Here is a 27,678-nt window from a genome sequence, read left to right on the forward strand (position 1 = left end):
TCCTGCCTCACCTTCAAAATTATGGATTATTGCAGGAAGAAAACTTAGACCCCCAAGATATCCTGCTCTCCAAATCCAAACCACAGTCTTACTTCAGGAAGTCACAGGCTTTATCAGCTGATTTGTTACAAAAATCCATCTTGTCCTACCATCTCTGCATGCACAGTTTTTGCCTATGTTGTATTTTTTCAGACTTCTCCCATTTAATTCTGAAAACCTGAAGAGTGCGTTGGCTGTAGGAATCCAAGATCAATTTTTCCCAGCTTTGTACATGTAGAAGGGCTTGTGATCATGAAGTTTCCACTTGGTTACTGTTTTGCACTTTTGAACTTTGTGCTTTGTACTTTCTTGGCTATCTTTGAACTTCTTCCAAATTGAAACTAAAATACTTTATGTAAGTTCAAATAAAGGACTTTAAAACTGCCAATGGCATTGACGTTAAAATGAGAAATGAGGTTTGATCTTCATCTTCACAATCTGTTAATCAAAAGCAACCCATCTTCCCCACCGCATTTTTGAAGAAAGAACATAGGAACCACCACCAGCATAGCAAAGCCATCCCCAGATTGCTCCATAATTAAATACACCCTGATTCTCTCCTCCCAGTTTAAAGAATGTCTGTATTCAATCACAGAAGCTGACCAAAAAGAAGCAATAGAGAACTGTGGATCAAATCATTTCCACACTGTATAGTCCCAGATGATAATCACATTAGAGACATTCTGTGGATATGACCTTGTTCTTCAGTAAGTCATTCAAGGCAGTTGTGCTAATTTTACAGCTTGGGTACATACCTGCAAGGAGCTATCTTTGAAACACATCTCCATGAACCAGCATTTATTCCTTCATGTAGCTGTGCCAGCATCACAAATGAACACATGGAACTGTCTCTCTTCAAATGAAGCATGGAATTTCACCAACATTTCTCCCCCACACCCTTGGTGTCACACAGCAGTAACTACTTTATCAGCCACTGTCTTCTTCCACAAGCACTTCTAAGAAATGCATGTGTGGCTGTACTTGCACATACACAAATCACACTGCCTGCCCCTGTCATTTAGGCCACCTTTGAGGACAATAAAAACTATTAAATTGTCTTCTCTGCTTTTTTTTTTTTTTAACTAAATACTTCCCAATTATAAAATAATCTGATTCTGACTCCGGAAACTGATGTAATGCTGCAGTGTTAAATGCAAGACTGTAGATTAAAGTTGAGTCTGAGGGATAAAGAGTTGTCAGACCACCAGGTTTACCTACACTGCCACGATCCTGAGCTTTTATCTTGCAGAAACATACCTCCATTTTCTGCATAATAGCTCTCTTCATAGCATGTGTGTCCCTGGGACTCTGGGTAGTGCTTCTTGCGCATTTTTTCTTCCTGCAACTCTTTCTGTTGTAGGAGACGGGCAATATCCTGCAGAGATGGAAGAAAACAGACATTAAATCACCACTAAAAAGTATCTCCAGATTCTTTTGGTCAAATTCTTTATTCAATTATTAAAATCCTTACCAAAAAAAAAGTTTTAATTTTTCAGACACAACAGGTACTCATATTCAACCCCTGGACTGGATGAGGCTTTCAAATTAATGAGTGACACAAGGGACCATGTCAGCAACCAGGAGTCAGCCAGTATTCAACCAATAGTCAACTCAGCCCAGTACTGAGATTCCAACGTCATGGCAAACTCCCAGGCGCCCACTCCTCTGCACACAAGCCTGATAAGCCCTAATGGACAAAGCAAGGCAGAAGAGACTACATGTGCAACCTCAGGCTTTCAACAAGGATTTGGAAGTCACAGAGGCGCACAGCCACTAATGGCAGTGGGCTTGATCTCCTCCCTGCACCCTGCCAGAGAAAGAAAAGCACAGAGACAAAGACTGTCCAGCTAATGGCACTTCTGACTGGAAGGAGTTCCCAGAGCAAACCATGAACTCACTTCACACTGGCTGTAATTTGCAGGGACTACAGGATGCCAGGCAGGGAAATGCATCAGTTTGACAGACAGAGACTTGAAGGAAAAGAAAATCGAAAGGACATTAGGAAGAGCAAACTAGGCACAAGGCAGGAGCACAGTGGGGACTGCAGCCATTTGTCTTCTGTCACAGTTTTGGTAGATATGCCAAAGAGAAGAGCACTCCATTTTTCTAATTGGTTTTCCTTTGAGATGACTAATGGATCAACAAGGCCTAGGAACTGCTAACAGCTCCCAGGGGCTTGCTCCTCTGAGGCCCACGAGCTTGTGAGTCAGTGAAGCCAGTCTGGAGCTAGGGAGCAGAGAGCAAAGCTGGGAGATGCCAGCAGGGCATGCTGCCCTTAGAATGCTATTCATTTAAGCCTTCCTAATCCTCAGGACCTTTACAGAGCCATGCATGTAAAGTGGACACTGTAGGCAGGAAAGGCATGGCTGAAATGCAAACTAAGAGTCAACACCCTCGAGAGCCAAGCCAGCACTGGAGAACATTGGATGACTGCTTAAGTACAAACCATCATTTCAGGATTCAGGTAAGATCTGTTCTGAAACCAGCTTTGTGGAAAATATGGGGACGCCACAGGCTCCTTCCAAAAAAACAAAACAAAACAAAACAAAACAAAAAAAAAAAAAAACCAGAAAAAACCAACAACAAAACCTCCACAAACTCCTTCCCCTGACAAGGTTAACCTTTCTAGTAAGTACTGTAAGTCTATAAATATACAAGCTAAAGCACATTATCTCCAGGACTGAGACAGCTCAGGACTTGCAAATCCACACAAACTACTTCTTACAAACAGGATTCATAAGCAGGCAGGGCAGGCAGGCTTAGTGCCTCATTTAAAATACCTGCACTCCAGAAAGGATCTGCCTCAGTCCTCAGCTACATTTCAGACACACTTGGGAACTTCCCATGCACTAGTAGGAAAAGAGAGAATATTTATGACTTCTCCTTGCTTTAAGCCACAGTCAGCTGAAGTCTGCTCCCAACTGCACAAGATGGTCAGCAGGGAGGTTTGACAGGCTTAAAGGACCTGTTGTCAGACCACTGACATCCCTGAATTTCTCTACATAAAGCAGGAAGGAAAGGTGCAATTCCACAAGTCAACATTAGTTTTGCATCTCCTTCACCTTCCTGATAAAAATATGACAGATCACTACAGAAATTCTGTAGCCAAAGTGTTCCTCCCACCCTGTTAGCACAAGCTCCTCTTGCAAGCCAAGCCCTAACCATCTGTCTGGGCAGCCTTTCAGTACTTGCTTAGAATTAATGGTAGAAGAAGAATATGAAGTCTTGCAAAAAAATCCCAATACATCTGTCAGGTAAGGGCAGATTCTTATTTCAGGCTCTGCCAGGAAATACAGCCTTGTGTTCAAGGTCTTCCTAATATAGAGAATGCCACCAGGCGCCTCTTGAACATCTTGACACAACTCGGGCTTCTCAGAAACCATCTGATATCAAAAAGGGGGACAAACTCCAGGTTCTCACAGGTTCTCTACTCTGTGGGTTTCTTGAAAACTCAATCTGACAGGCTGATCCACTGAGGTGGCCAACAAGCAAAACCCTTTGTTCACCATGAACAAACCACACCACTCACTCTTCTCAAGCAAAAGGAGCAGAGAAACATTCTGAAGTCACAAAAGGAATTTGCTTACAGATTCCTTACAGCAAGAAACTGTAACAGGGTGTTCAGGCTCTGAAAGACAACTGAAGAATGGAGAAGCCAGAAAAAAGATGGCTGGGCTGAGAATCCTGCTGAAAATCTTTCCATTAAAGACAAAGAAATAATGGCCCAGTATTCTCCCAAGAGCAGTCTTGCATTTGAGAAAGCAAGCAGGTCTCAGAGTGTATAAACAATTACAACTTCCTATAACACGGCAATAAACACCTCAGCAAGACTTACCTATTACGTGACCTCTTCATTAGCAAGGCCACTGTCATCAACAACCCTTATGACCCTTGAGTGTGAGGACTATGACTGTTATCATATTCCTGTAACAGGACTCCCCAGAATCTCTGTGCATACAGAGATCTGTCATGACAAGGACTGCCACCATGCAAGTCAACTCCTGTGGCTACTGGCCAAGAAATGTCTGCCCTGAAAGGGCTGCTACAAATAGCCCTGCCATCCCTGCAGCTTTAAAGGTTACCTCGTCTTTTTCCTCTTGCCTGCGGCGCTCCTCCGCTTCAAACGCGAGCTTCACTTGGATTTCCTGAGCAATCTCGCAGTCCTGTCGTTCCCTAGAAGGCAAGGAGACAGGGATTACAGGCAGCTGCAGTCACAGGCATCAGTCAGCCTGGAGAAAGGGATAAAAGAGCTAAAAAAAAAATCCACCCAATTTACACAAAAGAATTATTACTCGGTGTTAGTGCAGAGCTATGAATCCTCACCAGGGACCAGGACTCCCTGTACTTACTGGTGGCCAAATTTAGAAAATACTTCCCAAAACATCCACAGAGTAAAAAGTAAAAGAGATTCATGGGCAGATTGCTAAGAAAGGAGATAGGTACCACAAAATAGGGCAGGCCAAGGTAGTGCTCAGGAGTCTGCAAACAGCCTAATTCTGCTGGGTTTTTGTACTTGTGGTATCTAAGGAGAGGTTCAGGGGTATGGTTAATGTAGGCACTTCTGGGAAGTGGCTTTCACATGTAAGCCAAGAACAAAGTGCAGGAATATGGTACATAAGCCAAGTGGAGGCTGGAGGTGGCAGCTCAGTAATGAATGAGAAATGCCACAGAGGTGGGACAAGATACGAAAGCAGGACCAGAAGCAAGAGAGCAACAAGGGGGAAGGAGCCACTGCCACAGTGCCAGTGTGGATGGAGGAACACAAGACTACATTTACAGGGGACAGGGAGAGATCAGGGCAATTGAGACATGAGAGGTTTGGCTGTGCAGACAGACCAGGAAGGCTGAAAAGCATCTGCAAGAACAGAAGGATTGGATATGTGGCAAGGGTAGAGAGGAAGGACATTGCAACAAGAGGGTTTAGAGGATAGATGTCACTAAGAAACAACTAATTTGTCATAGGCAACAAAAAGGCACACACAGCAGGAAGGAAAAGAAGATTATTTCTGTCAACAGCTCCTTGGAAGCAGACCTCTGGACCAGAGTTACCAATAGGTCAAACATTTCAGGATACGAGTTTATTTTGTTCAGGTAATAAAACCTGGCAATTTTTGTGCATGCCTGTGTGTGTTTCACTCTGGGGACAGATCTGTTCAAAGCCACAAAAGTTCACACAGCAGCAAATCTAGTTCTTGAACTTGCTTTTTAAAAGGACTTTGGCAAACCTGGCACCAGCAGAGAACCACAGCTCCCAGGAAAACAATAGCTGAATAAGCAAATCCTAGGGAGCAGGCTGTCGGTGGTAGTGGCTCCCTTACAACCCCAGGCCCTGAGGACATGAAAGCAGGTAGAAAAAAAGTTAGAAAGGTCAGACACATCAAGGCATTGCACGTCTCCAGTTCCCCTGGCACCTGTGAGCAGAGCTAAGGTGCCAAGTTCATCAGCACAAACTGATTTGCTAAATGCTTAAAATACATCCTATTGAAAACAAACAGGACAGAAAAACAACTAATCATCTTTCAGAGCCAAGGCAACAAGGTCATTCCTCTCTGTTACCAGCAAAGCACCAGAAGTACTGCAAACACAGAAGCATTTTCTTTCTGATGACATGTCTTGGAATACACCACATCAATTCCTGAGAACAACAGTTACAGGGAATTAGATTTGGGGGTTTATTGTTCAGCAGTAATTAAATACTGAGACTTGATTACTTAGTCAACATAAACTAATGTACTAACTTGTGTGAGTGTAAGAAAAAAGGTTCAAAAGCTTTGACAGCTCTTCTTGCCCTTCAGTTTCCTTAATGTGAGCTCAAGTGCCAATCAGACCCCAGAAATCAGCCAGAGCAACATAAACACCACCATTCCTGAACATACAACTCATGTGTCCTTCACTCCTGGGCAGCCAGAAGTGTTAATGTTGGGAAAATTCTACATCAGTTTACAAAAAAGAGAAAAAAACCTAAAAGATTGTGTGATCAGAAAGCTCCCTCCCATTCACAGGGACTGCAGATACTAGTTGCTGCCAGATGAGAAGGAAAAAAAGGGATTGTTTAAGGGAACTGTTCAAAGGAACTGTTCACATCAGTGCAATAGAACTATCACAGCACTGGGAGCAAAACAGGGAAAGAACATATTTTCACACTATTTTATTTTAGCAATCTTGCTACTATGCTTAGCAGTGTGCAGGCTGCTCAGCTAGATGTGAGAAATGCTTTTTAAGAAGCATGAAAATCAGTTTTGATGCTTCCCTGAATTCTTAAAAAGAAATGTTTCTATTCTCTCATTTATCTTTACAAAGTCTTTCTAAGAGAAATTAAGATTTGAAAAAGAGAAGAAAACCAATAAATTTGATGAGCTTTTTTGTTTCCTGTTTCTAAAGTCCCCTTAGTTCTGCCCTCTTACTCCTCCCATCACCTTGTAGCATCAAACTGTCCTAGATGACACAGAAAGCAACAACAGGGATTATTTTGTTGCCAGAACATGCTACTCTTGGACAGGGAAGAGACAGTGGAAACGTACAAAGAATTAAGAAAGAGATCCAATTACAAAAGGATGCCTCTAACTTATTTTACTATTCTTGCAGAAGAGCTCCTGCTCTCAGAAGCAGAACTGCTGCTGACATAACATTTTACATCAGCAATTCTGCCTGTGCTTTGGCTCACAAAGTTCGTAAATCCCATTTTACAGAGTCCTACAACAAGAAAATTGTTTGCAGCTCCCAGCAAGTAACAAAGAAGAATCATGGCTGCCATACAAAATCAATTTTTATGTTGTCATTTACTCACTCACATCTCTAATTTGTAATAGAGACAAAACTATTGAAAAAAAGAACAGATTTGAGAGATACATATGTACACAAGGTCTGGCCCAGTGTGCTGGGAACATTGAAAACAGTGGCTGATCTGTCACGCCCCAGCTTCAAAGCTTTATGAGCTGCTGCTTTGAAGCCAGTCCTCTATCTCCCACATCTGCAACACAGAGCTCTTCTGCTCTGTCACTGGTCCTGTCAGATGAGCCACCCAGGCTCATCAGCTGCCACCAACTGCACCTGGTGGGTGGCATTCCAGAACCCAACAGAAGCCAGGAGGCAGCACAGCTGCTGGGAGATGCATCCTGCCTTGCAGACCTTGTATGTGCAGGGACCCCCATCTACCCACCTCTCATGAGTGGGATCTGGCTGAGCCCTGTCCCATGAACCATCTGTTACATCCAGTGCTCTGCAAGTCCACTCTGGATTGGAAAGCAGTTTGTTTTGCCCTGTGCTGCCATGTTTCACTTCTACACCAGCTCCACAGCTGAGGCACACGGAGAGCCAAACCACAGACCACAGGGTTAAGATGTGGCGTGTGGGGACTGAGCAAACCTGCAGAGCAAACTGGATCAGTCATTAAACAACCTCCCACAGTTACTGCAGAAGTCAGTGACTGCAAGAAAAGGCCAGTCCCCCAGCACCCATCCCCACTGAGCCGCCCTGGAGCAGCAATTCCCCTTCCCAGGTCACTTCATACTGAATAGCTGCAAGCACACTCAGGGGCTGTCGGTGCACCAGGACACCAAAAGCATCACACCCAGCTCCTCAAAAGCATTCATCAGGCACAGGACAAACACACCAATTTCTGCAATTTCCCTATGAGACAGATTCCCTGTAGCACTGGGTATTTCTGTGGCACAGTTCCTTCACTCTCAAACTTAGGGACAAGGTCAACACAAGTGACCAAGTTGTCCCATTTTCACAACAAGCAGTAGAATGGGAAGGCTCCTTCTCATGGGCAGGCAACAGTATTAGTAAGGCAGAAGGGGCTCCAAGACTACCTGCTCCCACACTGCTCTCATTCCTCTGTGCCAAAGCCTGGTATCACTACTTTTACAGCAGTGGACAGCCAAAGAAAAAAAGAAACAAAAGCAAAAGGCTGATGAACCTCACACACTGTCAACTCAAAGCAGCTGCTTTATTAGTGCTCTGACCAAATGGAACTAGCATTCCCATTCCAAGATCTCCAGCACAAACTCACAAGTCTTTTTGGTGTTTCTGGATTTGAGCACGGGCTTTCTTATCCTCCTCTTCTTGCAGTTGCTTGGCCATCTGCAAGTCATGTTGCACCAGACGATTACGCTGAACATTTGTGGCCAAGTGATGCTCAACTGGAAATAAACACAGACAAGAAGCCTCAAATCAGGCTGCAGAACTTCACTGCGTGAACAAGATAAACCAAGTGGGAGGGAGATTCTAGCCTAAAAAGGAAGACAGATCTTGGCAGGGAAACACCAAGCAATCTCTCTAAAGGTGGGAAAGTCCTGAACTGAAATTATGCTAGCAGCTTGAGATTGCCTCTTTTCAGCACTGAGGGGGCTGTATACGGTTCTGATACTAAAACAAGTTCTGCATATCTTAAACACATCCAGGTTTATAGGGAATGGTTTTCAGGCTTTGAATTTCATTTTCTGACCACAGAAAATGACCCTAGTCAAATGAAGTAGGTCTGGGAGGGTTCACCAGAGGCCAGCGAGGATGAGCTGACCTAAACCACTATTATGGATACTTCCCTAATTTGTTCTCAATAACCTCTGAAGAAGAAAACTCCTCTTACTCTCAGCAGAATCAGTTCCAAAAATCACCCTACTTTTATATTTAGCAACAGAGCAACTGAGGGCTCCAGTGAGTCCTTTACCATACATGGATATTGCTTGCCAGAAAAAATGGCTACATGAGCTGCAGTCCAGAGTCCTCTTTAATTCAATGGTTTCAGGTTCCAGCACCAAGGGCATAAGCAGCTGCACACTTGGTGGAGCAGCAAGAATGGCATTAGCACCTGGTACTGGCAGACACCAAATCCATGAGAAGCTGATTAGAGAAGCTACCACACGTGAAACTGCAACGTAAACATCCTCAAAGTAACAGATAAGCATGTAAAAAAATAATAAAAAAAAAAAAAAGGCACCAGTCACTTTGAAGTTTCTGGTTGTCCTTTTTTTCCTCCTTTATAAACTCTTCTATTGTACAGCTGCCCTACCTCAAAATGTCTGAAAAGGAAGGCTCCTTTCAAAAGGCAGACACTCGTAATTCTGAAATAAGTAAACAAACAGACCTCTTCTGGTGGTACTTCAGGTCAGACTATAAAACTTGAAGCTTCCAAAATTGCTAGTCATTTCTAAAAACCCTGCACAGCAACAAAACCCCAAGTGCACTCCTACATGTAATTTTATCATAAATGGCATCAACAAACTCAACTCTAAAGGAGAGCACAAAATTGAAATATAAAATGCAGCTATCTCTGGGGTACAATGAGAGCTGGAGCAGAGAGAAGTGCAGCGTTACAGGATAGTGAAGACAGCAATAATAAACTGTATTCCATTAAAAGGAAAAAAATTAAATAAAAGCAGGAAGCATTTTTCTTAGCAAAATCAAATAAAGCCAGATATCTGTTGGGACAAGCTTGCTTCAGTTTGTTCTGAAGATCATTGCTACTTACTCTCTTGTTCCTGTAAATTATGGGCCAAGGTATGATCTTCCAGAATAGCAAAGTCTCGACACACTGAACAGGGAAACAAAATAAAGAGAATTAGCATCAGAAAAACCAAAAACAAACAAAAAAAGAAGCATCAAACAAACTATGGCAGTCAGGGGAGCATATGAACTTCTGACAGTTTCTACTAGCCAAGGTCTGGAACTGTGTTTTTTCCACCCTCCTGCCATCATGTCTATTTTTGTGTGCGTTCATTTCTTTGTCCTTGCTGGCATAAAATGCCTTCTCCACTGTCCCCTCGACCTCCACTTCAAGAACAGAACAGTCCATGCTACCACTGGATCAGACCTTATGTACAAACTTCTGCATTCCAGTCAAACAGAATATATATTATATAATTTTACCAATGCCCACACTGACTGCATTAAGCTAAAACCAAGGGCAAGCATTTGTGTTTGCTGTGACTTTCTGTGCCAGGTTAAAGAGTCTGAGAATAGTATTTTCATGGCACAAAGGGTACATGCACACTGGCACCTCTCCAAAGCTGAGCAGACTGAGCTCCATGGCTCTCACTGTAAAGCATTTCTATCAGCTCAGATATCATTTTCAGTTGTTTCTTGTAAGCTTCACTGACTGTCTAAAAGCAGATGCTGGATTTGCATCTAGCACCCAGATATGGGATCAATCATAGCGTAAGTAGGGATAACGACAGGTTCTTCAAAAGATGATGAAAATGACCTTGAAATAAGTGAAATGGGAAACAGACAAAGTCCCTTTGGCACCAGTTTAAAAGCAGCAGATTTTTGCCAATGCCTATCACTTTCTTACTTGAACTTTCAAAGGAATGCTACCTACGCTGTAGAAAAACACCAGAGTATATTTTTAACTTGTTATGATAGGCAGTAGGGCAACAAAACACAAGCCTCATACATACTGGGACAGGGACAGACACATAGCATCAGGCTCAGCCTTTTGGTGGCAGGTTCACATCAGCTTCTCTGTGAACCAAAGACAGACAGTAACCTGTCCCCCCAGACTGCAGAATGGGGCCCCTTTTCACAGATCTGCCAGACCTGGGGCTTCTGCCTGCTTTGAGGGGAGTTTAAGACAGTGGCACCAAAAAATTTACACTACAGAGGGAGGTCTGTAATTTATTTCTCCCTCAATGTGACAAGCTTAGAAGCTTAACAGCACCCACAGAGGGGATCTCCCACTTGAAACACATCACAAAGCAGAGAGCTACAAGGTGCTTCTGAAGCCACAGAGGGAAATACAAACTCCTTCCGCTGCATTCTACTGGCAAAACCTCTGGGGAAGACCAAGATTTCTCTTTAGCAGAGCATAGGCACAGCCTAAAAGATAAACTGAAAATAACCCCAAAACCCCCAGAATGCATCAAAAGTACAAGGGAAATTTATGAGGATTCTGTTTGTGAAAGCATTCAGAGTCAGAAAAGATAAAACATTTCCACTACCACAAAGGAAATGAGAAAGTAGCTGCATTTTCCTAAGCCACAATCCCACAAGCCTTCCTTTTTCTCACAGACGCACATGTTCCACTAGAGAAGCATCTAGACATTACTCCACACCCAGGTATCCTTCATAAAATATCTGGAAGTGTTTCTAGTTGTCTGTATCAAGAGATCAGATAAAGTTTTACCATATTCAATAAAATTTTTGGTTCAGTCTGCATTGAAAGGTGTTTTAAGATGACAAAAGCTCCTAACAGCCAGAGCAACACTTCAGGGAAGGACAGTGACACTCAGCAGGGTGGAGATGAGGACAAAGGTTACAGTTATATGATCCCACAGTGGCTCACTTTAAGCATGAATAAATCTGGATGGTGTAATTAAGGTTTTGCTGTTGCTTTTTTTCATTGCAACTTCTTTTAAAAAAGGAAAGATGATATGAAACGCAATAGCATTGAGTGCTTCCAGTGGCCATTTTTGTACAAAGAAAGAAACGTTGCCTTGAGCATCAGATCTGGAACAGCCACAGCTCAGTCATGGGCAGCAGAGCTATTCACAGGTGACAAACCCAGAGTGCTTGGTGGTCGCCAACACATGATTTTTACAGGATAGGGCAAGGGAATCTTGCCCTATAGACTAATGCTGTGATCCTAACACTACTTCAGCTTTTTAGAACGATTGTGGAACAGCCACCTTCTGCTCACAAGAAGCATGATCTGGCTTGCTGGAGGATCCATCCAACACATCCAACTCAGAGGTTTGAGCCATGAGTTCAGAGCTGATCAAAGACACCTCAGCACAGAGCCAGTCTGCCCAAATCTAGGGCTGTTATTACTGCCATGTATTCAAGAAGCAGCACTTGCTCTTGACTGCTTAAAAACAAACAAATAAACACACAAAAAAGAGAATGGGAAGATGGGAGGGAAGTGTTATTTTAACTGCAATAGGTCTCTGAGCAAGTCCACAGCACAGCTGCCTGAACAGCTGTACCAGCAAGACAAGGCAGGCAGCACAGGAGCAAGGGTGAACATTTCAGAGCTACACATTTTTGTGCATAAGGATCACTGCTACAAGAAATGCTTAAAAAAGTACATCACAGCCCTTCCCAAATCCATCCTGCACAGGCTCACACACTGCTCTGATCCCTGTGGTGTTCAAGAGTTCTGACTTGTCAGTCAGTCACAGTGCAGGCAGACCTTTGCTCCACCCTCCCCAGAGAGGCACACAAGCATAGGAGGACTTTAGCTTTGTTTTTGTTTTTTTACTCTGTTCTGCCCACACCCAGACACATTTCTCTGTTTGAAAAAATATACATTACAGAAACATGCTTGGCACATAGGCAAGAAAGTGGGAGGGCCATGGTAGGACACTGTTTCTTGTCTTTTGACAGTCTTGCACCCACTCCAGAAAAGTCTCACCTCTATCACTGAGCTTTATTCCTACAATGCAGCAATGATTGTGTAACCATTTTGGATTGACAGGCCACTAAAGACTTCCTAAAGAAAGCATGGGCTCAAAATAAAAAGGCAAAGTCCATATAGACTTGTGTTGCATAGACAGGCCTGCTTCTGCGAGATGCTCCTCCAGAGAAGTGCTGGAAGTAGTCCATGGCTTTCCAAACAAACAAGCAAAACAAACTTCAAATTCTCAGTTCTTACAGGCTACAGCTGAAAGCTGCTGGATGTCACAGACATAAAGCAGGGACAAAGGCTCCTGTTTAGGTTGTTTTGAAGCTCAGTGACTGGGCCAATAAGCACATACAGGCCAGAGTACCACCTTCCCTGGTGCAACTTCAAGCTCCTGGCCCAAAGCCACCTAGTGCCATCCCTAACACGGCCACACAGCACCCAGACCTGGGGCTGTGCCCTGCCACCGCCTGTCCCACATCCACACCACACTGACAAAGCAAGTGGGAATGCTGCCCTGGGATGAGCCACCAAGTTGCAGGGCTTAGACATGAATAAAGGGGCTGGGTCTTACACCAGTGATACTGACCCACCAGCAGAGAGAGGGAAGCTGCACAGTTACCTGCACACTGGACACTTCTCAGTGTCTGGGCTCCCTGGTGCTCCCATCTCACAGAGGACAGACACAGCATGGAGCAGACTGGTGGGGCAGCAGAAAGCCTTGGGTTTGTTCACACGTTTTGAATTATTTGAGCATTGCTGAAGAAGCCATTTGGCTTCACACACTCTCCTGTTACAAACCCAAGCAGACAGCTTGAGCACACAGCCCTCTCTTTGTGCTGCCGTGGCTGCTGGCAGGGCAGGCAGCACAAGACCTTTCGTCACTGTCAGAAACTTGGCTGGGCTGGCTGCCTCCAGCTCATCTGAGCACATTATTCTCAAGCCCCATCAGCCCGAGAACAACGTGCTATGGAAGATGAGAACATCCCATTACGAACACAACGAAGCACTGTCAGACAGCCAGGTGGCAAAGGATGGGGACACCTGCACCTCCCTAGCAGATTTGGGGCTGATGGCAGTGCAGAACATTCCCTCACAATTAGACCCAGTACCCACGGCACCAAGCCAAGCATGACAGCAGCTGCAAGTGAGGCCAAGGAAACCAATCCTTGAAGACTCACATCCAACAATGAGGCAACTATGAAATTTCTGGAGATGTGGACTGTCCAAGCATGGTCTGAAATGAAGTTTCGTCAGCACTAGTTCTAATTCCCGCCCAGTCTCAGCAGGGTACAGCACAATCATTACTAGGTATTATGTACACTGGGTTTGTGCTGAGAAATAGGATGGCCTCAAGGACAACAGACTCAATTTCTCCTCTCTGAGAGGCTTTGTGTTTAAGGGAAAAACAAAATCCATTTCCTTGCTCCCTAACTGTATGTCTAAAAAATGAAAGGTGAGATTAATATTACCGTCACTGTTGCAAATTAACTTGACTTCCCATCCCTGGGCCCTGGCTGGGAGCCACCAGGCAGTCAAACAAGCAGCAGGGGTGCAATCAGAGCAGCCACAATTGGCAAATCCAGCGAAGCGTGGAACATTCACAACAGGTTTACCAAGACTGATTGAGCCAATCTACCTTGGCACAGCAGGGAGCAGACCAGGAATACACTCTAGCACAGCTGTCAATAAAGAAATGCCTGCCCAGGAATCTCAGTAGCTGCTATGGCCAGCAGAGGTGCCAGCTGGGGAGGATGAGGGCAGAAGCATCACCCTTAACAGTGACAGGATCTAAAATCCAGCCATGGAAGAGGGAGCTCACTTGTCTTGAGGAAACCCCAAGCTTGAGGAATCTGCAAGCTCCAAGCACAGGTCTTCTCCTCTGGCAGTTCTCACTGGAAATATGCCTTTTTGTGCATTGGTGAATCTGACATTCTTGGAAACGTGGCTGCAGCCCTGAATTTATGGCTGACATAAGAAAGTCCCTAGGTACCACAGCTAAGCAAAATTTCATTAAGTAACCTCTTCTATTTTATATTCTGCCACCCATTTCATTAACTTTCTCCAGCATTACCTCAGTTCCACAGCTCAGCATTTTTACCACCCCAAACTGTTTCAAACAGATCAAGGTAACCACAAGAGTGGAGCAAAGGCACTCTTAGATGTTGCTAGTGATACTCAGGTATGTGACAAAGAGGTAGGCAACACCCAGGAATGGGTGTTGTGGTGCACTGTCTCAACAAGAGGTCAGCCCCTACTGGCTTTTCAAGTGAGGTTCACAGCAAAACACCCCCCTCACTTCTGCCTGAAGTCTTAGATCATGTTTTGACATCCACTGTGTGTCCCAAGGGCCCCCTCAGTTCACGTGGCCCATATAACGTGTCCAGGATACATGCCAGTTCAATGACCCAGGGACCACAGATGCATGTTCCAAGCATTTCCTTTTGGGTCTTAAAAACCATCTCTTGCTCCCCACCCCCTCCACATCCAGCCATTTTCCCGACAGTACTGTGTGCTGGGTAATTCACAAAATAAACTAGGTGTGAGTCATGCTTAGTTTAGAGCATCTGCAGTTCTTGAATTCTAATCTAAAGGACAGGAGGAAGAGGAAAGACAAAAGTAACATGAAAAAGCAGTATCATCAGCTAAAAATTATTTTTAGCACCTACAGAGCTGATAAATTAATGGCAAGCAGCAAATGCAGCCTTTTATAAACCAGCAGTCTCAGTAGGATGCCTGAGTTATGTAGATTCTTGCAGATTAGAAAGCAAACTGGGATCTCTTACAGACTCGTACCAGCAGGGACTGGTCAGGCCACTCAAAGACAGATAAGCCTCCAAAATCTGGGAATTATTTCCTTGAAGCAAAGCCAACCTGACCAAGTAGCCACCCAGCTGGAGGTGAATGGCTGCCCTGAGGGCAGCTTCCAGATAAAGAGCAACAGCTGGGACATTTTCTTCCCAAGCCCAGCAAAGCTGCTCTGTGAGATACATGGCCCAGCCTCAGCAATTCCCATTTCTGCCCTGCCTCTCCCATCACACCAGGAGCTCCTGCTACCACAGTGGGTGCTGGCAGAGGCTGGCTAGGACATGTCTGGCTGCTGTTATACAGATGACATTCCTAGGGCCTTGCTCACCAGGCCCCATCATGCCAAGGAAATCAGAAAATCATGCAGGGAGAAGGTGGATCCCAGACAGAGGGCAGGTCTGGGCAGCCTGGGAAAGGGAACAATTTCTGCTCCTCAGCCACAGCACCAGAGCATCACACGTAGCTGGGAGCTATGAGGCAGCACAAGGATACTGGGTGACTCCATGGGGAACCAAATTGAGGGGTCTCAGCCTAATTCTCAAAATGCAAATATGCAAAATAATAATTAAAAATAAATAAATCACCAAACCATCTTTTTTTTTTTTTTTTTTTACTAGCAGTCTTGGCCTGGAAGCTAAGAACCTCTTGGGATTTGGGAAGGAGTTTATCCTCTCTGCTCTAAGCTAAACGCCTTGAGGTCAAGGCCATGAGATTTTTGTGCTCTGTCTGCACTATTCTCCAACATTAAGCTCTCACCTGCCTAACAATGAAGAATGCTTTAAGAAGGGAAGACTATGCATTTTGGAATCAAACCCTCAGAATTCCATTATATTTTTTTAATCTGCCTTGGAACAGAAATCATCAACATTCACAAAGTGCCTTTTCCAAGGCTACTGATTTGGCAATCTCACTTCTGTAAAGAAGCCTGCACACTGTACCACAGAGCAGTCCTAAAGCTGAGAGAGTATTACTGAAGACCTCAAAGCGGAAGGTGATGTGCTTGCAGTGTAAACAGGAAGCTGGAGATACTCAAGATAGTGGAAAAATAGCATAAGGCACCACAAAAGGTTATCCTCTGAGCAAGCCCCAGCCACAAAATTTGATGAGATTTATCATTCTGCTTTTCTACAGAAGGCTGCCATGCTTTTCATCACTGACTAATTCCAATCTACCTGGTTTCATCTGCAATGTTTCTAAATACGAGCAAATCTTATTCCCAAAGCTTAAAACACAACCCATAGGTTGAGAATATTAAAGACCATCTCTTTGACTTCCAGAAGAAAATGCTGAGTTGGTACATTTCAATCACAAAATCCTAAAATAACTTAGGTTGAAAAAAACATTAAGTCATCAAGTATAACCACTGATCTGGCACTGTCAAGCTCACCACTAAAGGATACTCCTCAGTACCACATATACACATCTTTTTAGTATCTCCTACAATGGTGACCCAAATACTTTCCTGTTTCGACCACTGGTCATCCTTATGCTGAAGATTTTTTTTTTTTTTAACATCCCATATAAACTTCCCCTGGCAGTACTTGGGCCAATTCCTCTTGTTCCATCACTTGATACTTAGAAGAAGAGGCCAGTGGCCACCTGGCTGCAACCTCCTGCCAGGGACTTGCAGAGAGCAATAATGTTTCCCTTGAGCATCCTCTTCTCCAGGCTAAACACCTCCAGATCCTCAAGGACTTATGCTCCAAACCCTTCCCAGCTTCACTGCCCTTCTCTGGACTCATTCAGCAGCTCAGTGTCTGTGCTGTAGTGAGGGGCCCAGAACTGAGCACAGGATTCGAGGTGTGGCCTCACCAGTGCCCGGTACAGGGTGACGGTCACTGGCCACACCACTGCCCGGTACAGGGTGACGGTCACTGGCCACACCACTGCTGACCCAGGCCAGGATGGCACTGGCCTTCTTGGCCACCTGGGCACCCCCAGGTCCTTGTCCACTGGGCAGCTTTCCAGCCACTCTGTGCCAAGACTTTCAGATGTACCTAAAAATGGCATTGAGCCTTAAGAAGAATTGACATCCATGCTTTGAAAATTCACCCTTTTCAGCCGTGTCCAGTTGGGTCCCCAGACAGAGTACCCTGAGTAAAAAGAACTGTCCAATACTCCCAAGTCCTAGAGCCAACATTGCTGTTACAGCTGCTGCTTTCTATTGCAGGGACTCAGCACACAGAATATATTAACACTTTAAAGCAGAGAGCAGATAGATAATACGATATGTGTTAATGTCTGCAAGTCATTACCTGCCAGGCTTCATCTCTATAGAAATTTCTTGATTGCCCCAATGTCCATCTACCTGGACAGGACTAGCTACACCCAGAAGATCACCAGTGAGCTCAGTAATTACACTGTGGACCCACCAGTAACACCCAGGTGGATCTCTACTACAAAAACTTCAAGGTAGGTATACTTCTCAGGGATGGTTTGGCTGGTTTGACACCAGTCAAATAGCAGACCTCAGGCAGCCAAACACTTCACTCACAACATCTGATATTGTAACCGAGTCTGTGTATGGAAGAAGATAATCTCAATCATCAGTGAGAACAAAAGCTGTTTGTATGGTTCATCCTCTCCAGTATTTGACACAGCTTCAGTTGACTCAGCTAATACCATATGTGCAAAAGGAACAACCAACAGTAAAGGCAGGGAGCTTTCCTCAGAGTCAGTTTTAACCACTACCTCCCAACCATGGACCACAGCAGAACAAACAACACTGGACTCCAACAGCTGTGCTTTACACTTTACCCCAAAAGCAAACTACCATACACAAAACTGGAGAGCAGGGCAGGAGTTACCTTCACCAGGAGAGGTCAAAATCCCTGGCCCATACAGGCCCTGTGAGCATCACTAACTGTTAGACATGCCTTTAGGTGTGCCCCATGGATCACATTATACCCCTTGTCTGGAAGGTATTTTGGTTTGTTTTGCAAACAGAATGTCATGGCACCTTTAGCTTTAAGCCCAACACCACTCATTTAAATTGGTGTAAGGGAGGGGTAATAGAAAAACAGTGTCTTATAAAAAGTGCAACTCAAAATAGCCACCCACTCAGAAAACTGCTGGGGCATGGAGCTTGCATCTCAAGAGATTCGCACTGTATGTACACTCCCTTACCCCACACCCATCTCCAATAGCAATCACTGTATTCTGTTGTTTTATCTGTTTAATTCAGCTTTTATTTCAGCATTTTACCTAATTTTACACCACACAAATCCTTCAGAAGGACATACTGAGTTTCCCGGATAAGCAAAATTTCTATTCTCTAACACACACTATGTTTCCCAGATAGGCAATGAATGCACAGTTAAACCCCTTGTTCAGTCCAGCAATTTCTCTGCAGAGAGCTGGCAGGTCCACTTTGTGGTTCAGGGTGGCACCCTAGATTGCAGATACTTTACCAGCATTTCTCAGCCCTCAGGCTGTAGTGAATAACCTCACACAGCAGCTCCAAAGAGGCAGCTGAGAGCAGAGGTAATGCAAAGTGTCAGCTCTCATAGGGGTATCCTCTAGCTTTATCCTGAAAGATAATGTAGAAAAATACAAGGGAGACAGGATGCAAAAAAGGAGGTTTGAACGCCCCTCTGGTACAACTTCATGCCCTGACTTAGTTTGGCGACTGCTTACAAAAGGCTGACTGCTGGAAACCTCACACCCACACAGAAGCTGCCAAGTGCCAAAAAAAGGTTCAAGTTCCTCTCTAAACCCACAGTGTTACATGACAGTGACCTGCAGTTGTACAGAGAAACAATAACTTCTGGAAAAAACAAGCAGAATAAAGAGTCCCCAGAGATGCCACCTTCTCTTCAGCCTTTGGACTAGAGCCAAGCTTGAGACTGCTCCATGGCCTGCAGCTGAATCAGAGCTACAGCTGAAAGGACACACCACAGCATCAGTGCATATTCCAACCAGCCAGGTTTTATTCCTCCAGATCACATACTAAGAGAAGCAAAGCTCCAGGAGGATGAGCCTCTGAGCAGCCTCCCAGCCTCGATGGAAACCCTGCCAGCTGCTGCATTCAAAGCTGAAGGTATCTGAACTAACCCTGCAGTCAGCTCCAATTCTTGCACAGATTCCCATCAGCTTCCTTTTCCCTAGAAAGGTGGCTGCTAGGATGCAAGCAAAGACTCCTGTCTGGCACCTGTTCAGCTGCTGCAAGCACTGCAAAGCTACTCTGCAAGAACAACTATCCTCCACTCAACCAACCAAGGCTCTTGGTTTCTTTCAAAACACTTTTCCTTTGCTCCGCTAGCTCCTCACGGGTACTCTCTCCCCTCTCTCCCCCCTTGCTTCCTGTGTTTAAGTTCTCCAGGTTTATTAGTCAGCTCTGGGGAACACAAAGTACCAAAGCTGGCCCCAGATCAGTCAAAATTCCACATCCATCTACAAGTCACAATTCAGTAAAGTTACAGCACTAACAATACATGTTCCCTTTCCTGTCACAGCCCTGTGTTGGCACTTTGCCCTAAGTGCAACTTTAGATTTAAAACGCTGGCATAAAAGGGTAAGAATAAGCCTCTGGCTTTTGAGACCGGATGGACAGGAGGCAGAGCACCCTGCATCATTTTGAAGCAAACTGCTTTGTGGCATCTCAGCCCACATTGCCAAGCATGAGGAAGAATCAGGCTAGCAGCCTCTTCTCATCCCCAAAAGCACTAAATGAGCTCCAGGTCAGTAAAAGTAAATTTTTTTGCTTTGGGAACTGTATTACCTTCAGGTGATATTGCATACTCACAGCTTCTTAAAAAATGAAAAAGTAAAAAAAATGAACAGTTAAATCAGGACCAATTTAAGTTCACCTGTTACACAGCCAGAGTGGATGCTGTGGGCAATGTCAGCTGCCTGGAATAGCAGGTAACTGAGCACCGAGCTGGAGACAAGCTTGCTTTTTCCACCTTGCATCAGGGATGTGCAGAATCCAGGCAGGGCTTTGCAGCCCTAGCCAAGGACTCAGTCCTTCCAGCACTGCAATTAGGGTCAGGAGAGCCCAGCCTCTTCCCAGCATCAACTTCCTTTGGAAACCTGGCACCTGCAGGAGAGCACAGCCCTGAGAACAGCAGAACTCTCTGCCTGCCATGAAAACAGCCAACTCCCTGGTGGCTTGGAAAATTCCCAGACCTTCTCCATGCTGTGCTCCACCACCGTGCTGTGCTCACCTCAGCAGCACTGCCAAAGGCTTCAGGAGCTGCTGGTGAATTTAGGTCATAAATCCTTCCCATCCCACCAGCCAGCATCCCAATAATAAAACTAATACCAGAGCAGAAGGAGAGGCCATTTCTTTGCACCAGGATGCTACAAGTAATGCTTGCTGTAACCAGAACAGATATAATAAGCTGCTTTTCCAGTGCAAAGTCATTGTGCTGTGCAGAAATGGAAAAGCTTTCCACCACACAAGAGGAGGCTCCCCTGAGCCAGACCAGCATTACCCCAACCCATGTCCAAGTCAGTGGCAACAACCCCTCTGCAAGGAGCATTTCCAGCCAGAGCACACTCCAACCTCTTGTCCTGTCTGGATATTATGAGCCAATGTTACACATATAATGCAGAAAGGAATTAAAACCACTGCCTTCTCATTGACAGGAAATAATCCTGTTTGCATAAACTTCCTTCCTCTCTTTTCCCCATTACTTCTCATGTCACTCCTGTCAGTGTCCTTATGGAATGTCTGTGTTTCAGTATTTGCAAATATTTCCTTACTTAGGTCCTTTTCCCCTTTGTCATCACTTATTGAACACCACATACTGAGCCCACATAACATTTCCCCTTAGAGCTGACTCCTCTAGCTACCAAGTTCTGGTTCAGCAAAAGGTCTCGGGAAAGGATGAATGAAAATGCACACAGGAACTCAGTTTTACTGCACATGACTTGTTGCACCTCTTTTGAAAAGAGAAGTGAAGAAAAGTGACTCACTCACAAACCCACTTTGACTTTCTGTCCTGAAGAGCACATAATGCAGGGTAGAGCTACCAAGTGCACATAAACCAAACTACTAACAAGCCAGGCCGAAGACAAAAAAATCTCACTATTTTAGTTTGGGTGACAGAGCATTGTGGCGGTGACAACATGGGTTGGTGTGCAATTAAAATGGCCATCAGTTGAGCTTCAGGAGCCTGACACAAAATAATTGGGCAGGTGCAGATGGGCTGTGCTAGGCTCTGAGCAAGCTTTCATCTACACCTTTCTCCTCAGGAAGCGTAACACTTCTGGCAAACTTAATTCACACGGTGCCTGGGGTTACAGGGTAAATTTTATGAGCACTAAGGCCTAACTGATCCCCTTTGCTCAAAGTAAGGTTCACAACAGCACTGCCTTGCACCCCTTATACAGCCAGCCTGACACTGCACTCTCCTGTTCTCTCCCCTGCCCAGCTAAAAGTCTATCCCAGCAGCCCTACAGTGTCAAGGCCACACAACACTCAGCGAGTTCTGTGGTATCTTTTCAAGTACTGAGAAAGAAAACAACAGGAAGGCTCCAATTTCTACTTCTCAAAAAAGAAGTATAAATGAAGTGTCAAGGGACCTTCATAAAGTCCTATACATGTTCTGTGGAAAAGCCAGTGCTGTAAGGTGAACAGAGAGCATCGCTGACACGTCAGCCTCAGGGGAGGCTGCAGCTTTCCCGGTGGAAATGTCCAGCAAACATGGCCTTTGCTCCCTGCAATGCAGCCAAGCAGCAGCAGAACAGCAGCTGTCGTTATCACCTTCTTGGAGAACAGCTGAAGGTCAAGCCAGCAGTGAATGTCACACCAGAAAATGGACCTAAAGCTTCTCAAGTTTTAAAGCAATTTCACCAACAGACCAACCTCCTCCCTCAGTCCTTCAGCCTTCAAACCAGCACTACACAGGAGTAGTAGTGAAAGAGCAGGAAGCCAACCAGCTGGGGACACTCTGGAAAGGGGAGAAGTAAGCAGGCAGGGAACTTGTCACTTTGTCCTATAAATCAGCACATTCATGTGAACTGGATGACTCTGAGCAGGAAAAAGAAAGCTTATTCCAGCAAAACAGAAGTTTCACACAGCTCCAAGGCATATCCCATTGTTTTTCCAAGTGAGGTTATTCTTGCACCAGAGAGAGCAGAACTGGCCTTTCCTGCTCCTTGCAGCAGTGATCTTCAACTTCTGCCTGGCATCCTCTGATGTTTCCCATGGCCACAGGAAATGAAAGATTAAACAGAGGCCCATGGTGCCCGTAAACACACTGCTCAGCTGGGAGCATTCCTCAGAGACCAGACCATGATGGACGACATGATGTCCTATCATAAGCAGGAGAAAACCCCCCACTGCTATCCCAGTATCCCCAGGAATCAGTGCAAAAATAGGCTGTGTCCCCTCTTACCCCTGTCCAAAAATCTGTCAGGAGCCAAGGAAACATCTCTGCAAAAGGCATCAATGGGAGTCTTGGGGCGTCTTTCTGCCAAAGCTTTTCGAGCAGTCTTTTTGCCTCAGTTCAACCTCTACAGCAGCTCACAGAAGACAAATGTTAAGGATTTAGGGATGGGAGGAGGCAGACCTGCTTGTTCAGCTGCCTTTCAGAGCCAAGAGTACAAAATATGCTAATCCTGCCCATCTCTGCCAAGCACTGCAGACCCAGAACCACTCAATGCAAAATAAAACTTTCAGCCAGCCTTAACCAGAAGTGAAACGAGTGCCACAGCCACAGCCTCAGCTACTGAATTCATGCATGCTGGAAAAACAGATCTCCTATTACCCACAAGAGCTGGATGTGAACCAGTGACCTGTGTCTATGTCCCATCACTCTCCACCTCCCGCTGCCCTCAAGCCATCCATCTTGCCTGAATTTCAAGGAAGTCACAAAGCAGAAAAACATGATGCTGCAAGGAAAAATCCCAGCTGGAGCCAAAGGGCATGGGGCAGGTGGCTTCACAATGACCCGGTTGACCCTCAGCTGCTCTCAAAATTGTTGCCCTGATTATACTAATCCAGTTAAAGGCCAATGCTTCCTTCAGATGAACACAGCTGACAGCTCACCCCTCAAAACCATTCTTCTGAAAAACCTCTAAGCAGAATCTTTCCTCATCAGACACCATGCCAGCCATTCACACTTTCTCAATCCTCTTCCACCTCTGGCAGACATCAAATTTCTCCTGCCCACTCTCATGTTGCTGAGCACAGAGAGGCACCAAAGGCCTCATTATAAGCCAGTAACCTCAGTCTGCTCCATGGAAGCCTGACACATTGCACCTCAGACCTCCTCTGCCTCCCCAGTCACATGGAGGGTCAGTAGCCAGGAGGTTTTTATTGCAGGAGTCTCAGCAGAGGTCATGTTAAGCTGCAGGTCAGCAGAAAGGTCTGTAGCTGGGAGGAAGAGGAAGACTGATGTTAACAGCAAACTTTTATTCAATTTATGCTGAGGCAAAAGAGAGCCAGCCAGACTGCCTGCCCCAGAAAACACCTTGCCAAGACAGAAAATATTCAAGCTCTTCCTGTTTCCCCAAGGTCGCAGTCAGAGCTGTGTTTTTTACTACCACGTTTGGATACTGGCCCCTCAGGCAGCAGATTACAACCAGCAGCATTTGAATGTACAACTCCCAAAAGTCATATCAGGTGCTGAACAAAGAGTAAAAAGCAGTGTAAGCATTGTTGTGTCTCTCCATGCACAGGTGCCACAATCAGCCTTTGTCAAGGCTGGAGCTCCAGACAGTAGTGGCAGGGTCAGTTCTAATCATCAGCCCAGACATACTGCCCTTGTATTTCCTTACAGTACCACTAAAAATAAAATTCAATAAAAACACTTCAACCACTGCAAATTTCCACAGTTCTCCAGAGCTGCACACTACTGGGGCAGAATTTAGAGTCCCTCTCCTTCCCCACCTCTCCCTTTTCTCTCCCCACAGAGGATTCAAACTAGCAGGACGATGAGGAGCCCCTGGGAGAATGCCTGGACCTGGGTTTTTTCTGCTGCTGCCAACAGCTGATGGCTCTTGGACACTGCAATGGATGAGGGACTGAGCCTCAGCCTGAGCAGACAGGCATTCCCTTCACAAAGATGTTGCCTCAGACCTTTGGAAAGGCAACAGCAGACAGGGCTACAGGTACATCCTCCAGAGAGGGGTATGGTCTGCACAGCTCCAAAACACCTCCCGTGCAGCTCAGCCTGCCTCCATGCAGCCAGAAATGCCTCTCAAATCCAAAGGCTCACTCACAGCAGGCAGGCAAAAGAGGGTGGAGCCCTTCCCAAACACAGCTCCTAGTAATTCACCAGGTTACAAGAGATGAGAGGCAGTTAGAGATCAAGCAGAGCCCAAGACAGTTTTATTTGCTTTATAAGTAGCTAATAAAAATAATGTCTCTAGGATGTTTTTATCACCAAAAGGCTCACAAATGACACCTCTAGTAAAAAAGACCTACACACACAAATCTGAGCAATCTCCTGAGGTAGGTCAAAAGAGCAAATAGCAAAGGCTGCTTTGTGAAAAGCAAGTATGTCACAGACGCTTGGGAGATGAACAGAAATGCAGTCAGAAAAGCACAGACACAGATTGCAACTAACACCAAAACCTTCAACAAATAACTTACAAGAGGTTTACTGGCCACAGCAGTCAGATCCCTCTACTACACATAGAAAAATGAATCTGTAACACCAGGCTGCAGCAGCAAGGTGTACTTTATACTAGGAAGTGTGTTTTGAGGGTATATTATACACCAATAAACCCCTGCCCACAAAATAAGCTGGACCAGCTGAAGTGGCACCACTTTCACCAGCAAAATGCCATCAACATCAGGCCTTGAGGTGATAAAAATGTTTTTAGAGATAAAAGAGGAAAGTAACACAAGACTTCCTGCAGCACCTAGCTAGTTATCAGATTTTCACTGCCATCGCTGCACTGAAATGATCCCACTTTTAGAAGAGCTTTTGAGATCACTCCAGAAGAGGAAGATGACACTGTCGTTCAGCAGTCTTGACTACCTGCAGACAGGGAGAACTCAGACACTACACCTCCTCTCCTGATGCAGAGCTGGTGAAGAACAAAATACTCAAACCAAAAGGTTGTTCTTCATTGTTAATGAATGACTAAGCCGACCTTTACCCCAGGAAAGAAAGGGAATGCTTTTTCCAGAAAGATCAACAGTGATTTCTCTATCAGGAACAATAAATATTTCCCTCGGTATGGCAGGCAATGCTTTTCTTTCCTTGGCTGGCATTGACACAGAGCACGAAAAGACCTAATCCAAACCATAGCTCAGTCTCAACACTTTCCAAAACAAAAACAAGTGATGCCATTAAACTAAAAGCGTGACACATGCCTGAGGCTTTGCAGAACATGGCTCAAACCTCTTCTACTTTGCACGTTGCTCTGGCACACTACTTTAATCCCATTGCTATCAAGTAACAACAGATCCCAGTAACAGGACACTCTAGAAGCTTAATCCACACTATACCATAGGTGCAAACTTCCCAGGGACTGGTTGAGTTACACTGCAACGTGGTAAATGTACTTTCATTCAGCATGTATGCGACCTTAGCTCAGTTCAGTTAGTTCAATTCAAAAACTAACAAAGGCAAAAGCCAGCCTACTTAAATTGTGAATATGAGCATCTACACAGGGATTTAATTCACTTTAATGAACCCACTGGAAAGGTTAATTGGATTCATTTTCTTGAATTACCAACCATGTGTGGACAAACTCTAAGGGTGAGCTCTTGACCACACTAAAATGGCCAATAACAGTTCTGCTAATGACTTAACAGGACGAACATTAACCCCTAAAACGTCAGCTTCAGCTTTTGTTCCAGTAACGCTAAGTGAAGCATTAAAGGATGATAGGAGGTCAAAAGGAACCCCCAGCTGCCTGCACAGAAATAGGTTTTCTACTCTTGGCTGCTAAATCATCAAATTCACAATTGCTATTTTGTAAGAATTGAAATCTGGGGAAAAAAAAAATTACCAGCGGCAAGAGAAACAAGTTTAAGGAAGTTTGGCTTCTTTTAGTCAGGAAACCATTGCTCTCTATTACTAGAGAGTAAATCTAAACTAACTTGATTATGAGAGAGCTTCTACTGGTTTATATCACAAATCACTGTCAGAAAGAACAAACTATCTCCTACAAAGCTTTCTAAACCCAAAGCAGCTCCAGGGCACATTTAATTGAGCCCAAAGGCACACGTGTGAGGCAGACGCGGTGCTGACAGGGAAGCCGGGGCCAGTCCGGCCCGACAGAAGGTGAATCCGTGCTCTGAGCACAGGCCAAGCCAGCGGGACCCCTGAAAACGAGGGGGGCTCTGCGGGCGGGAGCGGCTGCTTGGCGCTCCCAAGCTCAATGCAGGCCAGTCTTCATAAAAACCAGCAGGTTAAGTGTTTGTAACCGGGGCCTCAAAATCACCAGAACCCCCTCAAATCGCCGAATCTGTGAATATTCTCAGTTCTGCTCTCATTTTTCCAACGGCCCCAGCGGAGCCTCCGGACCCCAGCCGAGCCGTATGTGCCCAGGGCAGACACACAGAGACAGACAGACATCCCTGCCGGCCCATGTCCCGCAGGGTGCCCGGGCCGGCTCATCCCCCGCGGGAGCGCAGCCCCGGCCGGCGCCCCCAGCCCGGCAGCCCGGGCGCGGCGGGGGGAGCGCGGCGGCGGCGCCGGCGCCGGCTCGGGCCCGGCGCAGACAAAGGGCTGCGCCCTGCCCCAGCGCCGCTCCGCTTCTCCCGCGGACAAGCGGCGCTGCCCGCCCGACCCCCGCGCTGCCCGCGGAGGGGAGCCGGAAGCGAGGCCAGCAGAGCGGCCACGGCTCTGTCCGGCGGCTGCGGCTCTGTCCGGAGACTGCCCCTGCTCCGCCGCCGGCCTCCGCCTCTCGTCCCCTCCCGCCAGCGGACACCCCGCACCGGCAGCGGGACAGCCGCGGGAACGCCGGGGCCACGGCTGGAGCACGGAGCGCCCCGTCCCCTCCCGCGGACCCGGCTCCCCGCCAGCGCCGCGAACCGCAGCGGCGCCTAGAAACTGTAAAATGATCATGTTTAAAAAAAACACCCCAAACCAACAGTTTCTCTCCCGCCTCGCTCCTCATTTCCCCCACACCGCCCCGTCCCGTCCAGCGCCCCCTCCTCCCCTTGCCGGGGTGAGCCGCACCTTCCTTGACTCCGGGCAGCTTGGAGTGGTCGATGCCGATGCCGGCCATGGCCGGCCCCGCTGAGGGCAGCGCGGCGGTGCCGCCCGCGCCCCGCACCACCAAGTTGGGAGCGGATGGAGCCGGCGCGGCCGGGCCGTACGGCGCGGGAGAGCGGACAGAAAGCGCCGGGCGGGGCGGAGCGGGGCCGCCTCGCCGCCCCTCGCCCCTCTTCCGGGGAGGCGGCGGGGGCGTCCCGGGCTGCTTCCCCCTCCCCTTGGCCGGCGGGGCTCGGGCGGCGGCTCAGCGGGACGGGTAGCTTCCGAGGGCAGTTATTTATACACCTGAGGTTTAATTTTTTTTTATTATTATTGTTGTTGTTTTATTGTTTGGCGGGGATGGGTGTTGGCCGCTTGGAGGCTACG

General features: G+C 46.1%; 1 protein-coding gene across 3 annotated transcripts in view; it reads right to left on the reverse strand.

Moving 5' to 3' along the window:
• Window positions 1-27,452, reverse strand: part of CCDC50 (coiled-coil domain containing 50) — a 42,445-nt gene extending 14,993 nt beyond the window's left edge. The window contains exons 1-5 of one of the 3 annotated variants that reach the window (XM_021536853.2): window positions 27,277-27,452; window positions 9,512-9,574; window positions 8,054-8,183; window positions 4,122-4,212; window positions 1,297-1,414 (exon numbers count right to left, since the gene is read on the reverse strand). In XM_021536853.2, coding sequence (XP_021392528.2) covers window positions 1,297-1,414; window positions 4,122-4,212; window positions 8,054-8,183; window positions 9,512-9,574; window positions 27,277-27,325 — 451 coding nt within the window. In that variant the 5' untranslated portion in view covers window positions 27,326-27,452. The remainder of the gene's footprint in view (window positions 1-1,296; window positions 1,415-4,121; window positions 4,213-8,053; window positions 8,184-9,511; window positions 9,575-27,276) is intronic. The other 2 variants (XM_021536851.2, XM_021536854.3) reach the window with 2 other exon arrangements.
• Between the last annotated feature and the right edge of the window lie 226 nt (window positions 27,453-27,678).

This window comes from Lonchura striata, chromosome 10, assembly GCF_046129695.1.
Source record: "Lonchura striata isolate bLonStr1 chromosome 10, bLonStr1.mat, whole genome shotgun sequence".
Lineage (NCBI taxonomy): Eukaryota > Metazoa > Chordata > Aves > Passeriformes > Estrildidae > Lonchura > Lonchura striata.